This window comes from Epinephelus moara, chromosome 22 (genome assembly GCF_006386435.1).
Source record: "Epinephelus moara isolate mb chromosome 22, YSFRI_EMoa_1.0, whole genome shotgun sequence".
Taxonomy (NCBI): Eukaryota; Metazoa; Chordata; class Actinopteri; order Perciformes; family Serranidae; genus Epinephelus; species Epinephelus moara.
In genome coordinates this window covers 16,961,664-16,979,426 of record NC_065527.1, presented here as the reverse complement: position 1 = coordinate 16,979,426, position 17,763 = coordinate 16,961,664, and the positions used below count along the sequence as shown (strand labels likewise).

General features: G+C 43.9%; 1 protein-coding gene across 4 annotated transcripts in view; it reads left to right on the top strand.

Moving 5' to 3' along the window:
- Positions 1-409: 409 nt before the first annotated feature.
- The window catches only part of runx1t1 (RUNX1 partner transcriptional co-repressor 1), a 70,610-nt gene continuing 53,256 nt past the window's right edge, over positions 410-17,763 (top strand). For all 4 annotated transcript variants that reach the window (XM_050035083.1, XM_050035080.1, XM_050035082.1 and 1 more), the window contains exon 1: positions 410-922. In XM_050035083.1, coding sequence (XP_049891040.1) covers positions 895-922 — 28 coding nt within the window. In that variant the 5' untranslated portion in view covers positions 410-894. The remainder of the gene's footprint in view (positions 923-17,763) is intronic.

Below are 17,763 nucleotides of genomic sequence, written 5' to 3'. Positions count from 1 at the left end.
TGTAGGAATTTCATCACAGCCTGTATTGACAGAGGAAGCCATTACAGTGGCCAGTGATGCTTTTTATGCACCTACAGGAATGTTGGTGTTGTTTCAAGACAGACTAAAAAAATGTGCACCTAACCTTTAATTCTGGACTGATGTGTTTCCTGCGTCCTTGCAGTGGTGCTTAGGGGTGCTCTCCCTGTGAGCCCTTGACGCGAAAAAGCTTCGCGAGCCGCTGGTACAGTAGAAAACACCTCGACTTGACCTGACCTCGCTTTTTCCAACCTGTTTTAGGACACACAGATGCTGGCTGCTGCCCAGTCGCCGCCTCCTCCTCCTCCTCAGCAGCGCTTCGGTCCCGCCCACCGCCACCTGGCTCTGCTGCGCACCGCCGACTGGAGGCAGAGTGTAGCTACTCCTCTTCCCCACGCCAACGGAGAAGCAGAAAACAAGGAGCCCCTTGACCGCGGGTGTGTGCATGAATTTATCCTCATATTTAAAAACCGATCTCTACAACCTAGACCGACTCGACGCTGAAAGGATTTTGGCGGAAAGTGCGAAAGAAAGAAAATCAGACGCGTGCCCTGCGCACTACTGCATCCTCCCTCTCCATCTCTGTCTTATCTCTCCTCCTTCTCTGCCTCTGCGCTTTTTACAAGACTCCCGGCTTCTCCCATCCTGAATATTCCCAGTGACTGTTCACTTATTGCGAAGCCGTGAGCTGCCTCTTCTTCTTTTGTCCAAGTTTGAACACCGTTTCCGAGCTGCTGGAAGTACACCGCCAGAGCCCCTGAGAGCTGGCCGGACTCTGTAGCTGCCGTCTCCCCTATTCAAGCGGATCATCGAGGGGACCTTGCGCGGAGTCAATAGGACTGGAAATTATTTAGCCCTCTCACATCAACGTACCGCATGGTGGGAATTTCTGCCTCTTTTCAGTGTAAGTGGCCCTCTCTTTTGCTTAAGTGATTATATGCTCCCAATTACGCATTGGCTGTGTCCTTCTATAGACGTGTGTGCGCTAAATTAAGGGGGAAAACATGAAATAGCTGCTGACCCACTATGAAATTTGATATTTGGCGTTGTTTCATATATTTTAGTGTAAAGTAAGCAGAAGCTGTGGTGCTCCAGAGGTGTGATTTGTGTAAAAACACACCATGTCGGCCTGTGCAGCCAGCAATTACATTATGTCTATTTATTTTTATTTTTATTTTTATTGTCTGAGATGAACTGCGATTGTAAATCTATTGCAGGAGCGAACAATGCGTGTGTGTGCTGTGCGTGATGTTATGGTTACAAACGCATTTCATTGTAATGGGAAGAGTAGCAGAGAAATAGATTTTTGTTTTGATGAATTGAAGTTGAAGATGGGCAGTATATCCTAACATTAAACAATTGGCACCCCATTTAAATGTTCTTAAGTGTCTTGAGGACTGAACTTTTTGTGTTATACAGAAGATCAGTTAGCTTTCCATGAATTATTGGTTCAGTTTGTTTAAATAGTGACGCCAACTCGCTGCCGTCTCCATGAAAAGCAGATGTCAATTCATGCGCTTAAACCCAGGATGGAGAGTTGTTCTCGGGCAACAGGCAACTTAAGTTCACGGATCAAGTTTGGATACTTCCTTTAGATCTGTCAGGACTCCTTTGGAGAGGTGAAGTAGCCTTCACATGAGCTGATAATCCCCAGAAATCAGGGACACTCAGGTTTATTATAGCGAGGCGTGTATCGCCGCTCCTCAGCGCGGGATAGACAATGATGTGTCACTGAGTGTTGAGAGCATGCAGGTTTTTAAATCAGAAATTAAAACAATACAAGGTGACTTTAATGATCACAAGTCCCCTCTCACTGGATTGAGAGCATTCCCTAATTTGATTTCCAATGTTCCTGGCCATTAATGATTGTTCCGAGAAATAATGTTTGTTGTTTACTGGAAAGATTTTTTTGGATGCATAGACTTTGCCATTCCTGTGCGCTCATTGAGGAGCCACTCCAGCCTCTCTCCTCCTCTCCCTCTGCTCCCTGTTAGACAGGACTTTGCATTTCAGAGTTTGCATTTGAAAACATCCTCCGGAGCTCTGTCACAACTGTCAAACACATCTTCTCATATCCATGTGAAGTTTCCATCTCCACCCGCTGCGACTTTGTCATCATCACATAGCCAAAAAGCGCAAAAAAAAGATGTATTTTTTTAATGGAGTGGCGCAGGGTTGAAATTAAAGGGTTCGGGCTATATTTTACTCCAGTGGGAATCCGTTCCCCCGACTGGGAAAGAGCAGACATGCGGGTTAGGGAGGGAGGCTGCTGGGGCTCAACCTGCTGTCGATGCCCGACTGTTCTCACGGCTCGGATTAGAGAGGGAGGAAAATATCTTCTGGAAACCCACAGGGCTTTGGACATTTTTTACGCATGCCGAATAGTCCCATGCAAAGCTTTGTAGGCATCCAAGAGGGTGATTGTTAACTCCTCTTAAAAGCGTGACCCACTGCAGATGTAGTCCTTGCTGAGTTAAATATAGTAGATGAAAAGGAGAATTGTTTATGAGCATTTCTATCCCACTGATATAAGCTATGTATATCAACAAGAAAACATGTTTTAAAATGAGAAAATCTAATAATATATTCAGTGAATCCAAGACTAGTAGTTTATTTGGCTGTCATGATGCATATGGGTAATTTCAGTGATCCAAATTGAGTTTTTTTGTTATCAATATGAGTTATGATTGTTATTTAGCTTACTGCAGTGGTCATACTGCTTGAACTGGTTACCCTTGCTGTCATTTATTGTCATCTGTTGTTTATTTTCCCCATTCTTTAACCACTGGGACTGCCATTAAAGTAGTGACTTGACTGAAAAGACCATTACCTGGAGTGTGTGTGTTTACAGAGATAAAGAGAGAGACAGAGGAACAGAGGGAGTAAATGAAAGGTAAACAAAGCTGGCGATGAGGGGAGAGTGAATGATAAGTGCCGTTTGCAGGTTATCACTGTGTTTGTGTGCGCATGTGGCCGCACATGTGTGTGTTTGCGCATGTAGCTGCATCCACGTCCGTGCACGCTGTATAAACAGGCTTGTATTAACGTTACCGTCTCACTCTCTGTGGTCCAGGCTCTGCAGCATCAGCGAGCACTTCCAGGGGCCATCTGCCCAGCCACCAGCCTGCCTCACACCTGTTCTCCCTCCTCCCCCTCCTCCTCCCAACTCTCAGGCTGTAGGGTCAAATGCATCAGACCGCTGCTCACAGACACAGACGTGGCCTTGCAAAAATGATGGCAGCCATTTTCCTCTTGCCTGTACACACACACAAACACACACACAAGCGCACAAACACGTATTATACACTCCTGGTTGTCAGGTTGAAAAAGATTGAATGCATACAGACACACACACACACACGCACACATCAATTTGGCTTGATTATTAGCATTTTTTTTCTTCCAGTGCCTTTTCATGCTAACCACAGCTAATAGCTCTCTACTGGTGCATGTTGCACCCAAACACAGCATTCAGATCTCAGCCTCAAATAATGAATTACTATTATTTCAAAGGGAATAAAAACTGATTTCCCCTTTAGCACAGAGTCATATTAAGGCTCCAGTTCTGTGATGTAATTACAAAGCACTTCTTTTAAGTATGACACACAGACGTTTGGATGCAGTCCAGGTTTGCTGCACGGTGAATAAGTGATGATGACTCAACAGAGTTAATATGCCAGCTACATCTAGAAGCCCCCTTGTGTATTCCTGTATCAGCTGTAAGGCTCTACCTTCCCACAGCTACGCGTCGATGCAAATATTCTCCCACCAAAAGGCAAAAGGCTTGGTACTGGATGATGCCCAGAGAGATTGCATCAACTGTATTGTTTTCATTTGGGCTTAACTGAGCCCATATGAGAATGCTTGCGGCACAAAGTGATCAGCTAGACACAGCTTTTGTTTGGTGAGTTGGTTTTGTCTATCGTTTATTGGCTGGCTACACTATATGCTATAAATGCGGCATGCTCTGAAGAGTTTGGCAGTTTTTTTTGTTTAATTCATTTCTTGGAATAAGTGAGCTTTCCTGGTGCTTCAGCTGGCTGAAATGAATTTCACATAATGCAGTTTCCCGGAGTTCAGTCTGGAGGGTTTGTTGCTATCTCACCCAAGGAAAAACATACAATATTTCTGTTATCCAGTCTGCAGGACTTCGTGGCATCTAGCGGTAAGGACTATCAGTCACTAATCAGCTGAAGACTTCTCCCATGTACCAAGCATAAACTCCCGGTTCGGATTCCTTCTGTGGAAATTGTTCAGAAAGTTTTTACCGGGAGCTGAACTATCTGCAGAGGTCTCTCCCTCTCCAAAGCAAACAGACCTGGTGATTTAAATAGGTTAAAACACTGCATAAAGCAGTAAATCAGTGTTTCTCCAATCTTGCGCAGCTATTTGCAGACGACTGCTGGCTTTTCGCTTATAACTTTAGATTCAGACATTTAGGAGGTTTTTACAGGGAGCCCAATTATCCAGAGGTCTCTTTCTCCAAAACAAACAGACCTGGTGATTTAAACTGGTAAAAACACTGAATAAAGCAGTTTCACTTCAAAAAACATAATTTTTCTAATGCTGCTTGGCTGTTTTGGCTTGTCGCAGAAGGGGTGCTAACTACAGTGGCAGACTTAAAAAGGTGAAAGGTCCAACCTAGAGCCAGTTTTTAGCCAACTTCGTGGACAAGGACTCATTTTAAGCTACAAAAATATTATTCTTATTTTCAGGTTATTATACATTGAAGAGAACATAATTATTATATTATATTCCATTTCTGCCAGTATATCCCTTGAAATCCTCCACACTGTTCCTTGTATAAAGACAGAGAAGGCAGAGCGTTTTTAAGTAGGCACAAGTTGCATATAAAGCCCTGCAGTCAGAGGGCAAATGTCAGCAGTAGAATTAGACACTAAAACCACTGTTCCATGCACTTCTTCAAGATGTATAGATCTGTTCTGATTATTCAGAGCCATCTCTTACCAAGTCCCAGAGCGAATTATAGATGGAGTCAGGGTGTGTGTGTGCGCGTGTGTGCATGCACCTACACACACACATGCCCTTGTAGATCGATAGGCCCATTGATGGTTATCAGCGAGAGGGCAGTTCTCTTCACTGCTTATTGAATTTCATCACCCATGAAAGAGCAGCAGTGGTATAAAAGGACTCACATTTATGTGTGTGTGAGTGTGGCTCTGTGTATGTATTTGTGTGCAAGTGTGTTGTATATGAGAGCGCTCCCCAGCACTCACAAAAGCAAGAGGTCTTTGTTTTATTGTAGCCATGAGTTGGCCTTTACAGGGGCTTATTTAATGTCAAAGTCAACAGTGAGCACTACAAACTGATTTTATTGGCCTTGTTCGTGTTTTTACTCCAGATAACATGAGACTTATAGGGCAAGTGAAGAAGAGGCCAATAGGGCACAGTCTGACTATTCATCAAGTTTCATGGGTGCAGTTAATTTTTCATAGATTTTCACACGTCAAGCCATTTAGGAAACAAATGGGAAATCATATTTATAATAGGTCGGTTCCTGAATGCGACAGAATCCAACTTCTTTTTCTTCTTCGTTTCCTTAACTGTTGTAAAAAAACAGTAGCATAGAGACAGCTGAACTAGCAGTATTGTTAAAGACGGACAGCTGGGAAATGTAATTTTTCACTGGCTAACTGTGTCTTTGTTACAGTTCAGGGTTCTTGGACTAAAACACACTGATAGACATGTGCAGGACAACTTAAACACACACATACTCTCGCGCACACATGCTGCTCTCAGTCCTCTCTATATAGACTGGGATTGAGTTGCTAATTAACTTCACTTTCTCAAACTGTATCGCACACAGGCAGACTGCCACACACACACACACACACACACGCACACAATCTCTCTCTTAGGCTCCTTCTCATGATGTCTTTCCCCTCACGGTCTCTCTCTCTCTCCCACTGTTTATTTTCCTGCCTCCATCTGGAGTCGGCTGATATTGTAATCGCCCTAATGCACATTGCCTTCCCCTCACACACACACACAAACACACACACACACACATACGTACAATGTGCCATCCTGACAAGCCCCTTTTCTTATTCCAAAAGATAAGCCACTGGATGTGATTCTGTGACTGTGTGTGTGAGCATAAGTGCACATGCAGGTGTCTATACAGTGTGTCCAATGAATACAAAGGGACGCACACAAAAGTGTGTTTCTCCCCACACTCCGCCAAAGGTACCGATATTGAATAGGCACTTCTTGGTGATGTGGAGCCGCGATAATGTGGCTGAGTGAAGATGTTCCCCGTTATCGCTCACCTCCTCAATATTCACCTGTCACCCAATTTACATTTTAACATTAAGACAGTGGAGGGGAAAGGAATTCAGGATCGGAAGTGGAAGTGTGTGTGCGTGTGCATGTATGTGTTTGTATGTGTTTCTGCATGTCTTTTGTGAAGGTTTGTATAGAAAGGAAAAGTGTGTATGTGTGTGGGCACATGTGGAAAGAGATTACCGTGCTGCCATCTCTAATAGCTTTTGTTTTGTGATTCAGGAGAGGTTTGGGATGTTGGAAGGTGCACACACACACACACACACACACACACACACACACACACACACGTGTGTGCTCAAACAAATGCCGAGGACACACAGACAGGTTTGATTGATGGCGAGTATGAGCTGTGAAACTGTGCGATTAGGACCCCCCCCCCCCCCTTTTTTTTTTTTCTCCCTAGTTCACGAGAGGACAATTGTTGAAGAATGGACCGGCTTGCTTCGCTGCCAGTCCATAAAACCTGACCATAAAAGTCTGTCCTTGTGTGTGTGCGCGTGCGAGAGCGAGAGTGAGAGAGGTGGAGGAGTGGGCACAGACAGACAGCTCTTAAAACAAACAAACAGGCAGGCAGAAAATCTGACAAATTGACAAAGAAAGAGACAAAGAAAGAGGAAAAGGATGAGAGAGAGGGAGAGTGAGGGCGGGGAGAAACCTCACCTCAGCCCCGTCATGCTTTAGTGCTTTTAATCACCTAAACCGAGGTTGCTTCCTCCATAAAAATTCTACATTGTTAACATTGACCTGCATGTGAAAATAATTCTCAGTCTACCCACTGGGTTGTTGTTTTTTTTAAAAAAGGACATAATTTACGATCACCATCCCTGCTTATCAGCCTGGATACCCCCAATATTTGATTTACAGCTCTGCTCTCTCATTAATTTTGATGTATGGATTTGGACGGTACACTTTATGAAAAGGGCAGCGGCTGAAGTGGAGGCCTGGCTAGCCTGGTAAAAAGAAGTGTAATTAAGATCAGCAGAGAGGGGCAGAGAGAGAGGGAGAGAGAAGCGCCGATCAATAGATGCAGACAGTGGACCCTCTGTTTTTTTTCCCTCCAAGTATTGACGTGTTCAGTCAATTACAGCTAGAGAGAGAAGAAGAGGAGGAGAAGGAGAGATGGGGATGTGTGTTCAGCTTTGTGTGTAAGATGGGCGCGTGGATGTCTGCACCCATATGTGTGTCGGTACACGGCTTTACGAGTAGGTGCAAACAGCCAATACACATCTGCGTCTAAGATGTGCTTCTTTAATATTGATAATAAAATACAGTCGACGACTGCATAGCGGACACATCCATTGTCGTTTTAGGACTTCCAGTCGCTTCGAGTCTTTTATCTACCATCAACAGACACAACTAAATCACTGTTTCCTCTCTTTGCTGGTTAAAATCACACCACTGCAGCCAAATAATGAGGCCCTTTTCTTTTGTGGTTGAATTTGACTTGCATGATGGGTATTGTAGGAAGAGAGGGGCTTCCAGCTGTTGTCGGTTAGTGTCACAGACAAACAGGGAGATGGGACAATGGGACGACGGGCAGCTCGCTCCGTCCGATTGTCTTGTTGTCAAACCGACAGCAGGTGCCTTGAATGATAAACGCAGAGTGTCAATTATTTCGAGGAAGGGCCATTTTCAGAAATTGGTTCAAAGAGAAAGAGGGAGAGTGGCAGAGGAGACAGTGGGGGTTACATAAAGAAATGGAAGGAGCTGGTCCATTTTCCCAAAATGGGGCCAAGTAAAAGCCCTATTTTGTTTAACTTCCAGTGCATCCTGTCCCGAGCATTTCCCTGCCCACATGCCCCCCACTACCACAGCCAACCTTCAATAGCCTGAATTGTTGCCGGCCACCCCGCTAAGTGTTTGTATGCTCACAGTCGATATAGTCTTCGCCGGGAACAAAATTACAGTCCATTTTATCTCAACAAAAAATGATATTTGATGGCATTTCCACCTCCAAAAAAAAAAGATTATGCTCGGAATAATCACACTCACTGGGTTTTTTTCCTCCAAGGGGATAAAAAAAAGTCCTGGTTTTCTGGCTGAAAATGGTGGTTAAGTAAAGAAAAGGGGGAGTTGTGAGGATTAGGTGTGTATCGATGAATAGATAGAGATCTCAAGAGCTGCCTCTCCTCAGATGTGTATGTGCGGGTGATACAGATAGAAACTGGAGGAGAAAGACTGCAGTATAAAACTGAAAGAGTCTCCAAACTATCAAAACATATCTATATGTCCGTGTGTATCTGTATTGTCATCCGATATACATTCATGACCCCAGCTGCTCTTATGGATTCGCGATTGACAGCCCTTTCATCAAAGCATCTGTTCTTCCCCTCTGTCGCACTCTCACCATATGGACATGTCATCCTCAGCTGCGCGTTTCATAGTAGCATAGATGATGTGTCTCCATGGTAACCCAACTCTACTTTTAGAAATGTGATATGAATTATGTTTTTGGCCCCACATGTGCAAGATGTCTGCACAAACACACACATCGGTGTCTGTATTGCAATGTACCTTGACGTTTGTAGTGTTTCCTATCAAGTTAGTCGGTGTGATGGTGGACTCGTGCAGATTTGTGCAGATGCCGCGGTGCTCTCTGAAGTTTTATGGCTCCTGCAGTGTATGGACATGTTTGTCTTCTCTACACGATAAAGCCATTTGTGGAAGAATCCAAGGGTTTTTTTCCCAGGATTTAAACAGCTCCAGATTGCGGCGAAACTCTTTAGTCCTGCTCACACTGAGGGAAGGCGCGGGGCAGAGGAGGGAGAAAGGCTCTCACGGAGCAATAAAAATCCAGGAGAGAGCATAAATCCATCTCCCCTTGTAAGGTCCGAAATTTTTTTGCAGATGTTTCAAGATGTTTGGCCCAAGTGACGGTAATTTCTTGCCCATCTGTCTTCTCTCCTCCCCCTATGTCTCTTTATCAACATCTGGTTTTCGGTGCGGCAGGGAAACAAGTATCCTTTATAAGCCAAGGGTTCCCAGTTCCCCCTCTGCTTGTGCTATTAACTTAGCCTCAACTACTGCGCTCTCTCTGTGCACACATACTCACATATGCTAACCATTAGAAAGTCATACCATTCAGAAAATGTAATAACTTTCAGTTAGAGGGGAGATAAAGTATTTTGGCTTTTTTTTGTTCTCTCTTCACTTTTTCCATAACTGCAAAGAATTTGGGGTTCTGGTTTTTATGCCTCCCCTGTGAGAGGACAAATTATTGCTTAGTTGTTAGTTTGAGGATGCTTTAGTGAGAGGAAAGCCCCTTCCCCTTAAGCATTTGAGTAGGACCCTTGGGTGTCTGTCTGCACCTCTACTACCCATTTAGGAGTGAAAAGCATAAAGCTGCTACTCAGGGTGATACTGTAGAATCAGACTAATCAATTCACTTGCAGGAAGGAGACATGTTTATTTGGGAATGAATGCACACAAACATTTTGCTGCACACTTCAGCAGTACAGCAAAATCTTAATTTGCTATTTCCTCTTTGGCAATATTAAATTGTCCACATAATAATTCACAGCTGCGCAGGGAATCGCGCATTGTGGCGCAGCTGCAACTTTATGTTTGCGAATTAAACCATCTCACACACGGAGCTGAACTGCACATCATATGCGCACACACACATCTACAAACAGACACACAGGTGTGCACTCATCACATCGCTCTCTCACATGCTCACAGACAGTAAGAAGTTGAATGTGCAGACAAAGACACGCAGCTCAGCACCATATGGCAGGGTTGTCAATCTAAAATGAAGGCATGCCGAGCGTGCTTTGAGCGCGCCATGTAAGGTGCTGTACAGTGTTTCTGGTGTGTGTTTGATAGGGTAAACAGTGTCATATTAACAGACCTGTACACACCTGCACACAAGTTGACAAATTCTAATTTATGCTTCTTTTTTTGTATGCACGAACACAACATACACACACTCTCTTTCCGCCACATACCCTTGTCCTACTTTTTGTCATTTAGCAGCTTAACAAAAGCATGCTGAGCTCATTGTTACTGCCAATTATGTTCTATTAAATCAGTGTTGTTACTGTAACACAACAGTCTCACACATTTGTGGAAAGAACATTAAGACTACCATGCAGCGTCAAATACATTTTAAGACCACAGCATGCACCATTTTATACCACTTCATCAGAGTGACAGTTTTTCTTAAATATTAGGCTCTGGTTAAGATCAGCTATATGCAGCAAAATTCAGGTCAGACTATGTTAAACCTGCAAAAATCCTCGGAGACAAAACCTGCATCAGCTCTTAAGTGATACCAGACGTGACCACAGGCTCTGTATTTAGATATAAAAAGTCTTTGGCTTTGCCACTTTGCCCAAGGCTACAAGACACAATCACACAAAAACATGCACCCATACACGACAGATGCCCCCAACTGCCAAAGACGCTAATGCATTAGTCGTGCACTGCCCCGGGCTTTTGCCTGATAGGACAATAACAAGACCAAGTCACCAGCTGATCAAGGGTGGAGGGGACACACACACACACACACACACACACACACACGCACTGGTTCAAGCATATGTGTGTGTTTATCCCGATCCCATGTTTGTTTACCATTACCATATGAAAGGGATTACACTTGTAGCGAAATGCTTGCAGTTGGTTTTAATAATTCAGTGCAACTCCTCAGCACACATTTACCTGTTGTCTGTTTTCATAGACCTCCTCTGTATTTCAACTTGAAATGTTTGAATGTAAAACAAATATAAGTGGTTCTAGTGCAAGTATTGATGCAACCATGATGTTATCAAAAATCATCTTTCTGCAGGTAATAGTGTCGAGATGAGAGCCTGGTGTCGGCTGCTTTTGTGTCTTGACGACCTCTGTTTGCTCACTGGGTTGAGTGTGTGTGTGTGTGTGTGTGTGTGTGTGTGTGTGTATGTTGGGGGCGGTTGGTACCTTCACGGGGAATTGATTGCAAGGGATTAGACTGTGATTACAAAAGGGGGTGGGCAGCAGAAAGTAAAGATCAGGGAGGGAGAGAGGTGAGTGGTGACAAGGTGAGAGGTGCAGCAAGGTGAAACAGGGAGGCGAGACGGGAGAGAGACCAAGATCTGTTTCAAAATAAGATGTCAAAGTGCAAAGTCATTGCTAGAACAAAAACTAAACTCATCTATATGACTTTATCAACTTTTTTAGACAAAAACATCTGCATGTTTGAAATACTAGGTATTAGGTAAAAATCAAGACATTAGTTTAGTAGTAGATAGTCCATGTCTGCTATTGATTTGACAAGATCCTTATTGATTAGCACTTCTATTTATTGAGGGCACAGATTGGTAGACTGTGGGTACAGTGGCGCTCCGGGGCATGGCACCCTGGTGCAATTGCAACTGTTTAGTGTTTGAGTAGGCTTGTTCCAGTGAATGTTTTGTTCCCAACTCAGTCTCCTGGAAATTATGCTTGCATGTTACTAAACTGCTTTCTTAATGACATTGTTGTGGCCACGTAATCGTTGCCTGGATTTTGTTCAGAGACAATGTTTCGTTAAGGTTACGAAACACTTCCTCCATGTACCACATAGACTTCACAAGAGGGTGGTTGGGGAGGATGACGAACGAACACAGTACAAGACCTTGACACCAGAGCTTCCGGCTCACGTCCAGACTCCTGTCTTAGGTTTAGGCAACAAGAGCACTTTGATTAAGATCTATAAGGGAAAAATTGTGATTGCCTGTTTCAGCGGGAAACAACTGAAATACATTGTCAGTTAACATTTTGCTGATACGTTCAGTATTTATCATATATATATATTCAGTCATTATGTTAATAGAAAGCATAATTGGGTGACCTCTAGCTCAACTGGTAGAGTGTGCGCCCTGTATAGGCTTAGTCCTTTGCAGCAGAGTGGGTTTGACTCCGACCTGCGGCCCTTTGCTGCAGGTCATACCCCCCTCTCTCCCACCTTTCCTGTCTATCTTAAGCTGTCATGTCAATCCAATGAAAAATCGGCCATAAAATAATGTTTGTAATATTTGCTGTTTCAAATTAGTTGAATTGAAAACATAATTTCCAGAAGACAGTGCTGTACAATCAATGTTCTCCTTCAGATAAAAGCTTTAGAATTTGTCTTTGTGAGGAAAAAAAACAGCCTATTTGAGCAACAGTGAATTGCTCAACATGTATAGATACATAACACATTAAACAGGACTGTTGTCTGTGCACATCAGATAATTAGTAATGTTAACTCTGAAATAAGGAACCAAAATGAATCAGTATGTGATTCTTTAACTCCTGGTTTTTATCTACAACACCATAATAGAATTCCTGAAATCCAGTTATGGTTTTTGGTTTTGGTGTGCCACCCCCAAATTTTGAGTGGCCCCATCTGGCAACCCCTATAAAACATTTCTGGGGGCGCCACTGTTTAGGTACCAGCGCTCAGTTAGACCAGTGGGAACAATCCAAAATGGGATTCTTGTGTTCTGGAATAAAAGCCAGCTTATTAAGCAGGGTGAGTGAGGTCTGTGTGTTTGCGGCTCTGATGTAAGCCTGTTTGCCTGTGCCAGTTGGAGAACAAGACCCTGAAAATAGAGAAAGTGGGAAACAGGGAAAAAAGCAAGTGGGACACATTTGTGAGTGACTCTAAACCGCTGGAGGCCGACGCCAGAAGCCACAGAGCCAAGCGGCAGAGGGAGAGATGGAGGCAGTGACAGAGGGAGAGAGAAATACCCCGTACAAGATGTTAAACAACATTTATGAGTTTCCAAATTGCTGAGCTCGGATACAAGCTTCAGCTTTCAGGCCTCTAATGTGTTTTTGAGATTCCCTGTCTCTCTTTTAGACAGCCACTAATGCTAAACTGCCTCTGCTCTGGAAGCGTTTCAGCATTTGAGGAAAAATAACATATGAAATCAGTCAACCTGTATTTAACTAGTTCATGTCAAGGAGTTCACACAGACAGTCTTAACCACAGCTACATGTGGGCCACAGAGTACACTATACATAGCTGCTCTATTGTAATAGAAAATTATAGTGCGACTAGGGATTAAGAGGTTTGGGAAAAACGTTGCATTCATGGTATGTGGAAGAGAGCTTGTAAAATGTGACACAGCCTGCAGCGAAAGGAACGTCTTGCTTTTGAAATGATTGCCAGTGTGAGGCTGCCTTATTTTATGAAAATGGATTGAGAGGCTTACAGTTGTTTTCTTTTTTTTTCTTAATAAGTAAGGGAAGACAAAACAGCTCCTGCGTGTTCACTGTGAGTGGAGCAATATTTTATTTTATTGAAACACGCCAGTGTTTTCATTCACACTGAGCAAATTAAATCTGGATCTGGAATGGTACGAATGTTTAGGGAAGTTTATTCATGAATTCACAGATCCTAAAATAGTTACTTTACTGAAGGAAATTCTGTTATGTTTCTGAACTTCTCTGAGAAATGGCAGCAACCGAAGTGACTACTGAAGTGAATATTTTAAGGCTGTATCCAGCATCCACATTGCTTTGGCATTTTGGAACCCCTAAAACGAAAACTTTTGAAAACGCTGAAACCTTATTGTGTTTCAGTCTGGACAGGCAGAAACAAAGTCGATGACACCTATGTTTGCTTCCTGATTGCGTCTCATTAGTCAGGATGTGTCCTTCTGTCAATCCTAAATTCTGCATTCAATAATGCTTCTACTGCCTGTATGCGCAGGAGGCAAGCTATTATTCGAGTTTTCATTTCCAGCAGCATTATCAGACATGGATCAGACAACCTGCTTCCTGTTTACATACTGTAGGCCCATGCATGCTTAGCGTATGTGAATGATCATGTGATAGGTGGTTTCAGGCATGTTAGTATAGATGCAGATTATTTCTGAAATGGTGCAAAAATGCTCCTTTGGATGGAGATCATTTTTTGTTTTAAAATGTTGTTTTAATATGAAAACATTAATGTGGATGTAGCCTACACAAGCAATGCCTCCACCACATACACATGTGTAATCGCAGATGGATGTAGAACCACAAGCGAACATTCACATGGACACTCTGACATCCCTCCATGCCCCGAAAACCATCAATTCTGATACCGCTGAGTGGTTTTGATTTAGGAAAGGTCGTACAGCCTCTCTCTCTCTCTCTCTCTCTGTAGTGTCTGAGAGCAGCAGTCATGGCGCACTTGTGCCAGAGGAAGAATCAAGGACATTGTGTTTTCTTTTACCAGCCAGACACATGGTCAGTCTGGTTCAGGGAGAGGAACATAGTTTACTGAGAGAAGAGGTTTCATACTCTGGTCTTGGTTTGTTCAAGTCGATGGCTGTCTCATATGCAGTTCTTGGTCACTGTAGTCCTTACTGATAATACAGCAGTCTCTTCCCAGCACAACTACACTGTAAAAAATAGGGTAGAACAGCCTTGTTCTGTGCTAAAATATTTTTCCACGTTCACCTTTCTGCTTTCTGCAAATCGTACTTATTCCTACAAAAAGTAATGTTCTATAATTCGTATATAACCGACGTAATTGTGAGACGGGCCTGTGTGACCTCCCTCACATGACAGGAGCAAAAGAGGAAGTCAGGTGACATGATATAAAGAGAGACGTGGTGAACGTGGTGGACCAGTCAAAGTTGAGTTATTTTAAGTTACAATGGAAGGTAACGTCACGTCGTCATGTCACATTACAATAAGTAGCCAATGTAATGTGACAGCACTCAATTATGGTCTTTTTCTCAACCTAACCTTACCACTAGGGGTGTTAATTCGTATCATGATGCTAATTCGTTAGATATCATATGAACCCTTTACATAAGTTTCCGTTAGATAAACAGTGTGTGAAGATATGTTGTCCAGTAATAACAGCAGCCTAGAAAGTGCAAATCTCACCTGTCTTGTATATTTGCATGTGCACATATGTGTGTGCATGTGTCCTTTGACAATTAGGAGAGCACATCTGCTCCACTAGTTTAGTTTTTGTTTTTGCATGGGAGCAAGACATTTATGTGAACAGTGTAATACTGTCACATAGACGCACACACACAAACACTGTCCCCCTCACACACATCCTGACCCCGACCAGCCAACCATCCCCACCCTTCTCCTCTCCTTTGCTCCCTGAGTTCCCATCCTCTGGGCTCCCATCCCCCCCTCCCAGATTCCTTCTGGTTCCCTTTCTGGTTCCTGACCAGCGGGGCTATCTCTGGATGGCCGGCGGTTCCTCTCATTCTGCCGGCCCATTGTGTGGTGGCTTGGGCTGGGCCCTGGGCCCCGGGGGCCGGGAGGGGAGCCAGGAATGGCCTGGTTCCTGTTGCTGTACTGGTTAAAGGAACTATGGCACCGTTTCCATTAGTCCATCGTAGCTGCTGTGAAACTGATTTTAGGGCTATTTTTGTGGAAACAGTTACATCCATGTAAGTTGTTTTCTCGTTTTTGGGGTTTGGTGAGGAGAATCAGGTAGTTTAATTGGATGCCTTGGGTGTTAAAGTAACTTAATAACACAATTTGTTCCACAGCTGGACAGGACAAATTTGTGCTTTACATGCAGAGACACAGCCCAAAAATGAACGACTTTCCTCTGGATCAGGATGTAGTGAAGAAACAGAAAATACTGACAGACTCAGAAGCAGGTACATTCACATACAGTGTTGCAAAGACATTTGTCATCATATTATAATGCCACTGTCAAAGTACTTGTTGTGGACCTGGTGTGCAGGGTGTCATCCATCATGCTTTTTAACAACATTAAACATCTTTAAAAATGACCCTTTTTATTTAACACTAACTAATATGAACAGCAGTATTTTTTAGGATCATTTGGTACCTTATAGCCCAACACTGACTTTATCAGCAGCCAAGCAGCAATACCCACCCTCAGAGAAGACAGTGATACTCAAATGAGTAGGCTCTAAAAGTCCCTTTCTTATCCCCACCCCTGAGAATAACTGAAGTAAAGCACGCTTACCCCTCATTATCTTTGACACTGAGTTGACAATATGATGAAAACACACAATTTACTGTTTGCATGTGTGCTTTAAATGTCTGCACAGAGCGTCCTCTGGTTTGAAGGAACGCTCACGTAACTCATCACACCCTCACAGCCAGGACCATCACACCTTGTGGCAGCTCTAACTATGAGCTCCATCCACTGTGTTGCTTGTGAGTTTCTCCCTTTGAGACTTCTCGCTCTCCGTGGCGTGTTTTGCCACACTAGCTTGTGCGCTCGGTTAATTATGACTGCCAAGCCGGGCTGTCACAGTGATTCACTATGGAAAGAGAGAGAGAGAGAGGGAGAGGAAGAGGGGAAGGAGAGAGAGTTGGCAGGTGTACAGATGTATCGTTAGCGCCACCCAGTGATGCAGAGAGAAGAGTATAGCAACTCCTCCTCAAAGAAGACTTGAAGGGGAGTTGATTTTGACGAACTATACGTCATTGTGTCTGTATTGCTACTCATTTTTTCCTTTCCACTCCACCTCCATCTATTCTATTCTCTCCTCTCTCTTCTCCATCTCCTATCTTGCACCTCAATCTTTCAACACCTTTCCCTTTTCTTCCCTGCTTGTTTTTTATTTTTTCCCGCTGTCGCCCACTTCTCTTGCCGATGTCAGTTGCGCTGTCTCGCGTACTGTTGCGACAAATCAAGCACTCCATTCATCTAGTGTCATCTGCGCTACAAAGAAGTGGAAAACGTGCGCTCTCTCCTCTCCTCTGTCTCCACTGACAGCCACCTCTCCACTTTATCATCGGTGAGCAGATCAGATCGGAACTGGGCCAAGTAACTCAGTGCTGGATGAATGGAAGGGGGGCCGTGAGTGAGGATTTATAGGTCTGGTTGAGGCTGCCCAAGCTGAAATGAAATGGGGTAGCTCCCTATTGTGATCATATGGTTTATTTGCCATAGATCCTTCAGGCACAGCGGGAAGTGCATTCAAATTACAGTTCCCAAGACTCTGTGTAAAAAGGGTTATTGGATATATTGGAGAGTTTACTGCTTTCAGTGCACTGGAAATCAAGCATCTGTGCGCAGAGACATCCGATCATGTGTCAGTAATCTGCAGCTATTTTGTGCCTCTAGGTGAGGAAACAAAAATGGTTTCTGCATAACCATTAACAACTCCTACGGCAGTTAAGTGAGAGGTTTGGTAGCGAGCAGCTGAGATTGGAAGAATTCAGCAACCCATCCACCCACTCACACACACACACACACACATACACACATATGCTGGCCCGCACACATGCATGCACCCAAAGCAAAAAAGTCATTTGTTCTACCTCATTAGCATGTATTGTGGCGAGCGGGCGTAACACACTGAAAGGTGAAATGGGTCCGCCATGAATAGCACACCAGTCGGCAGAGGAGAGGAGAGGAAAAGGAGGGGGGAGGAGAGTGAGGGGGGGGAGGAGGGAGGAGAGTGTCCAGATGGCTGGGGACCTGCCGCACACACAGGGAGTCTCTCGCTCGCTTTTTTACTCCGCTGATTGCACCGTTTCGACTACACT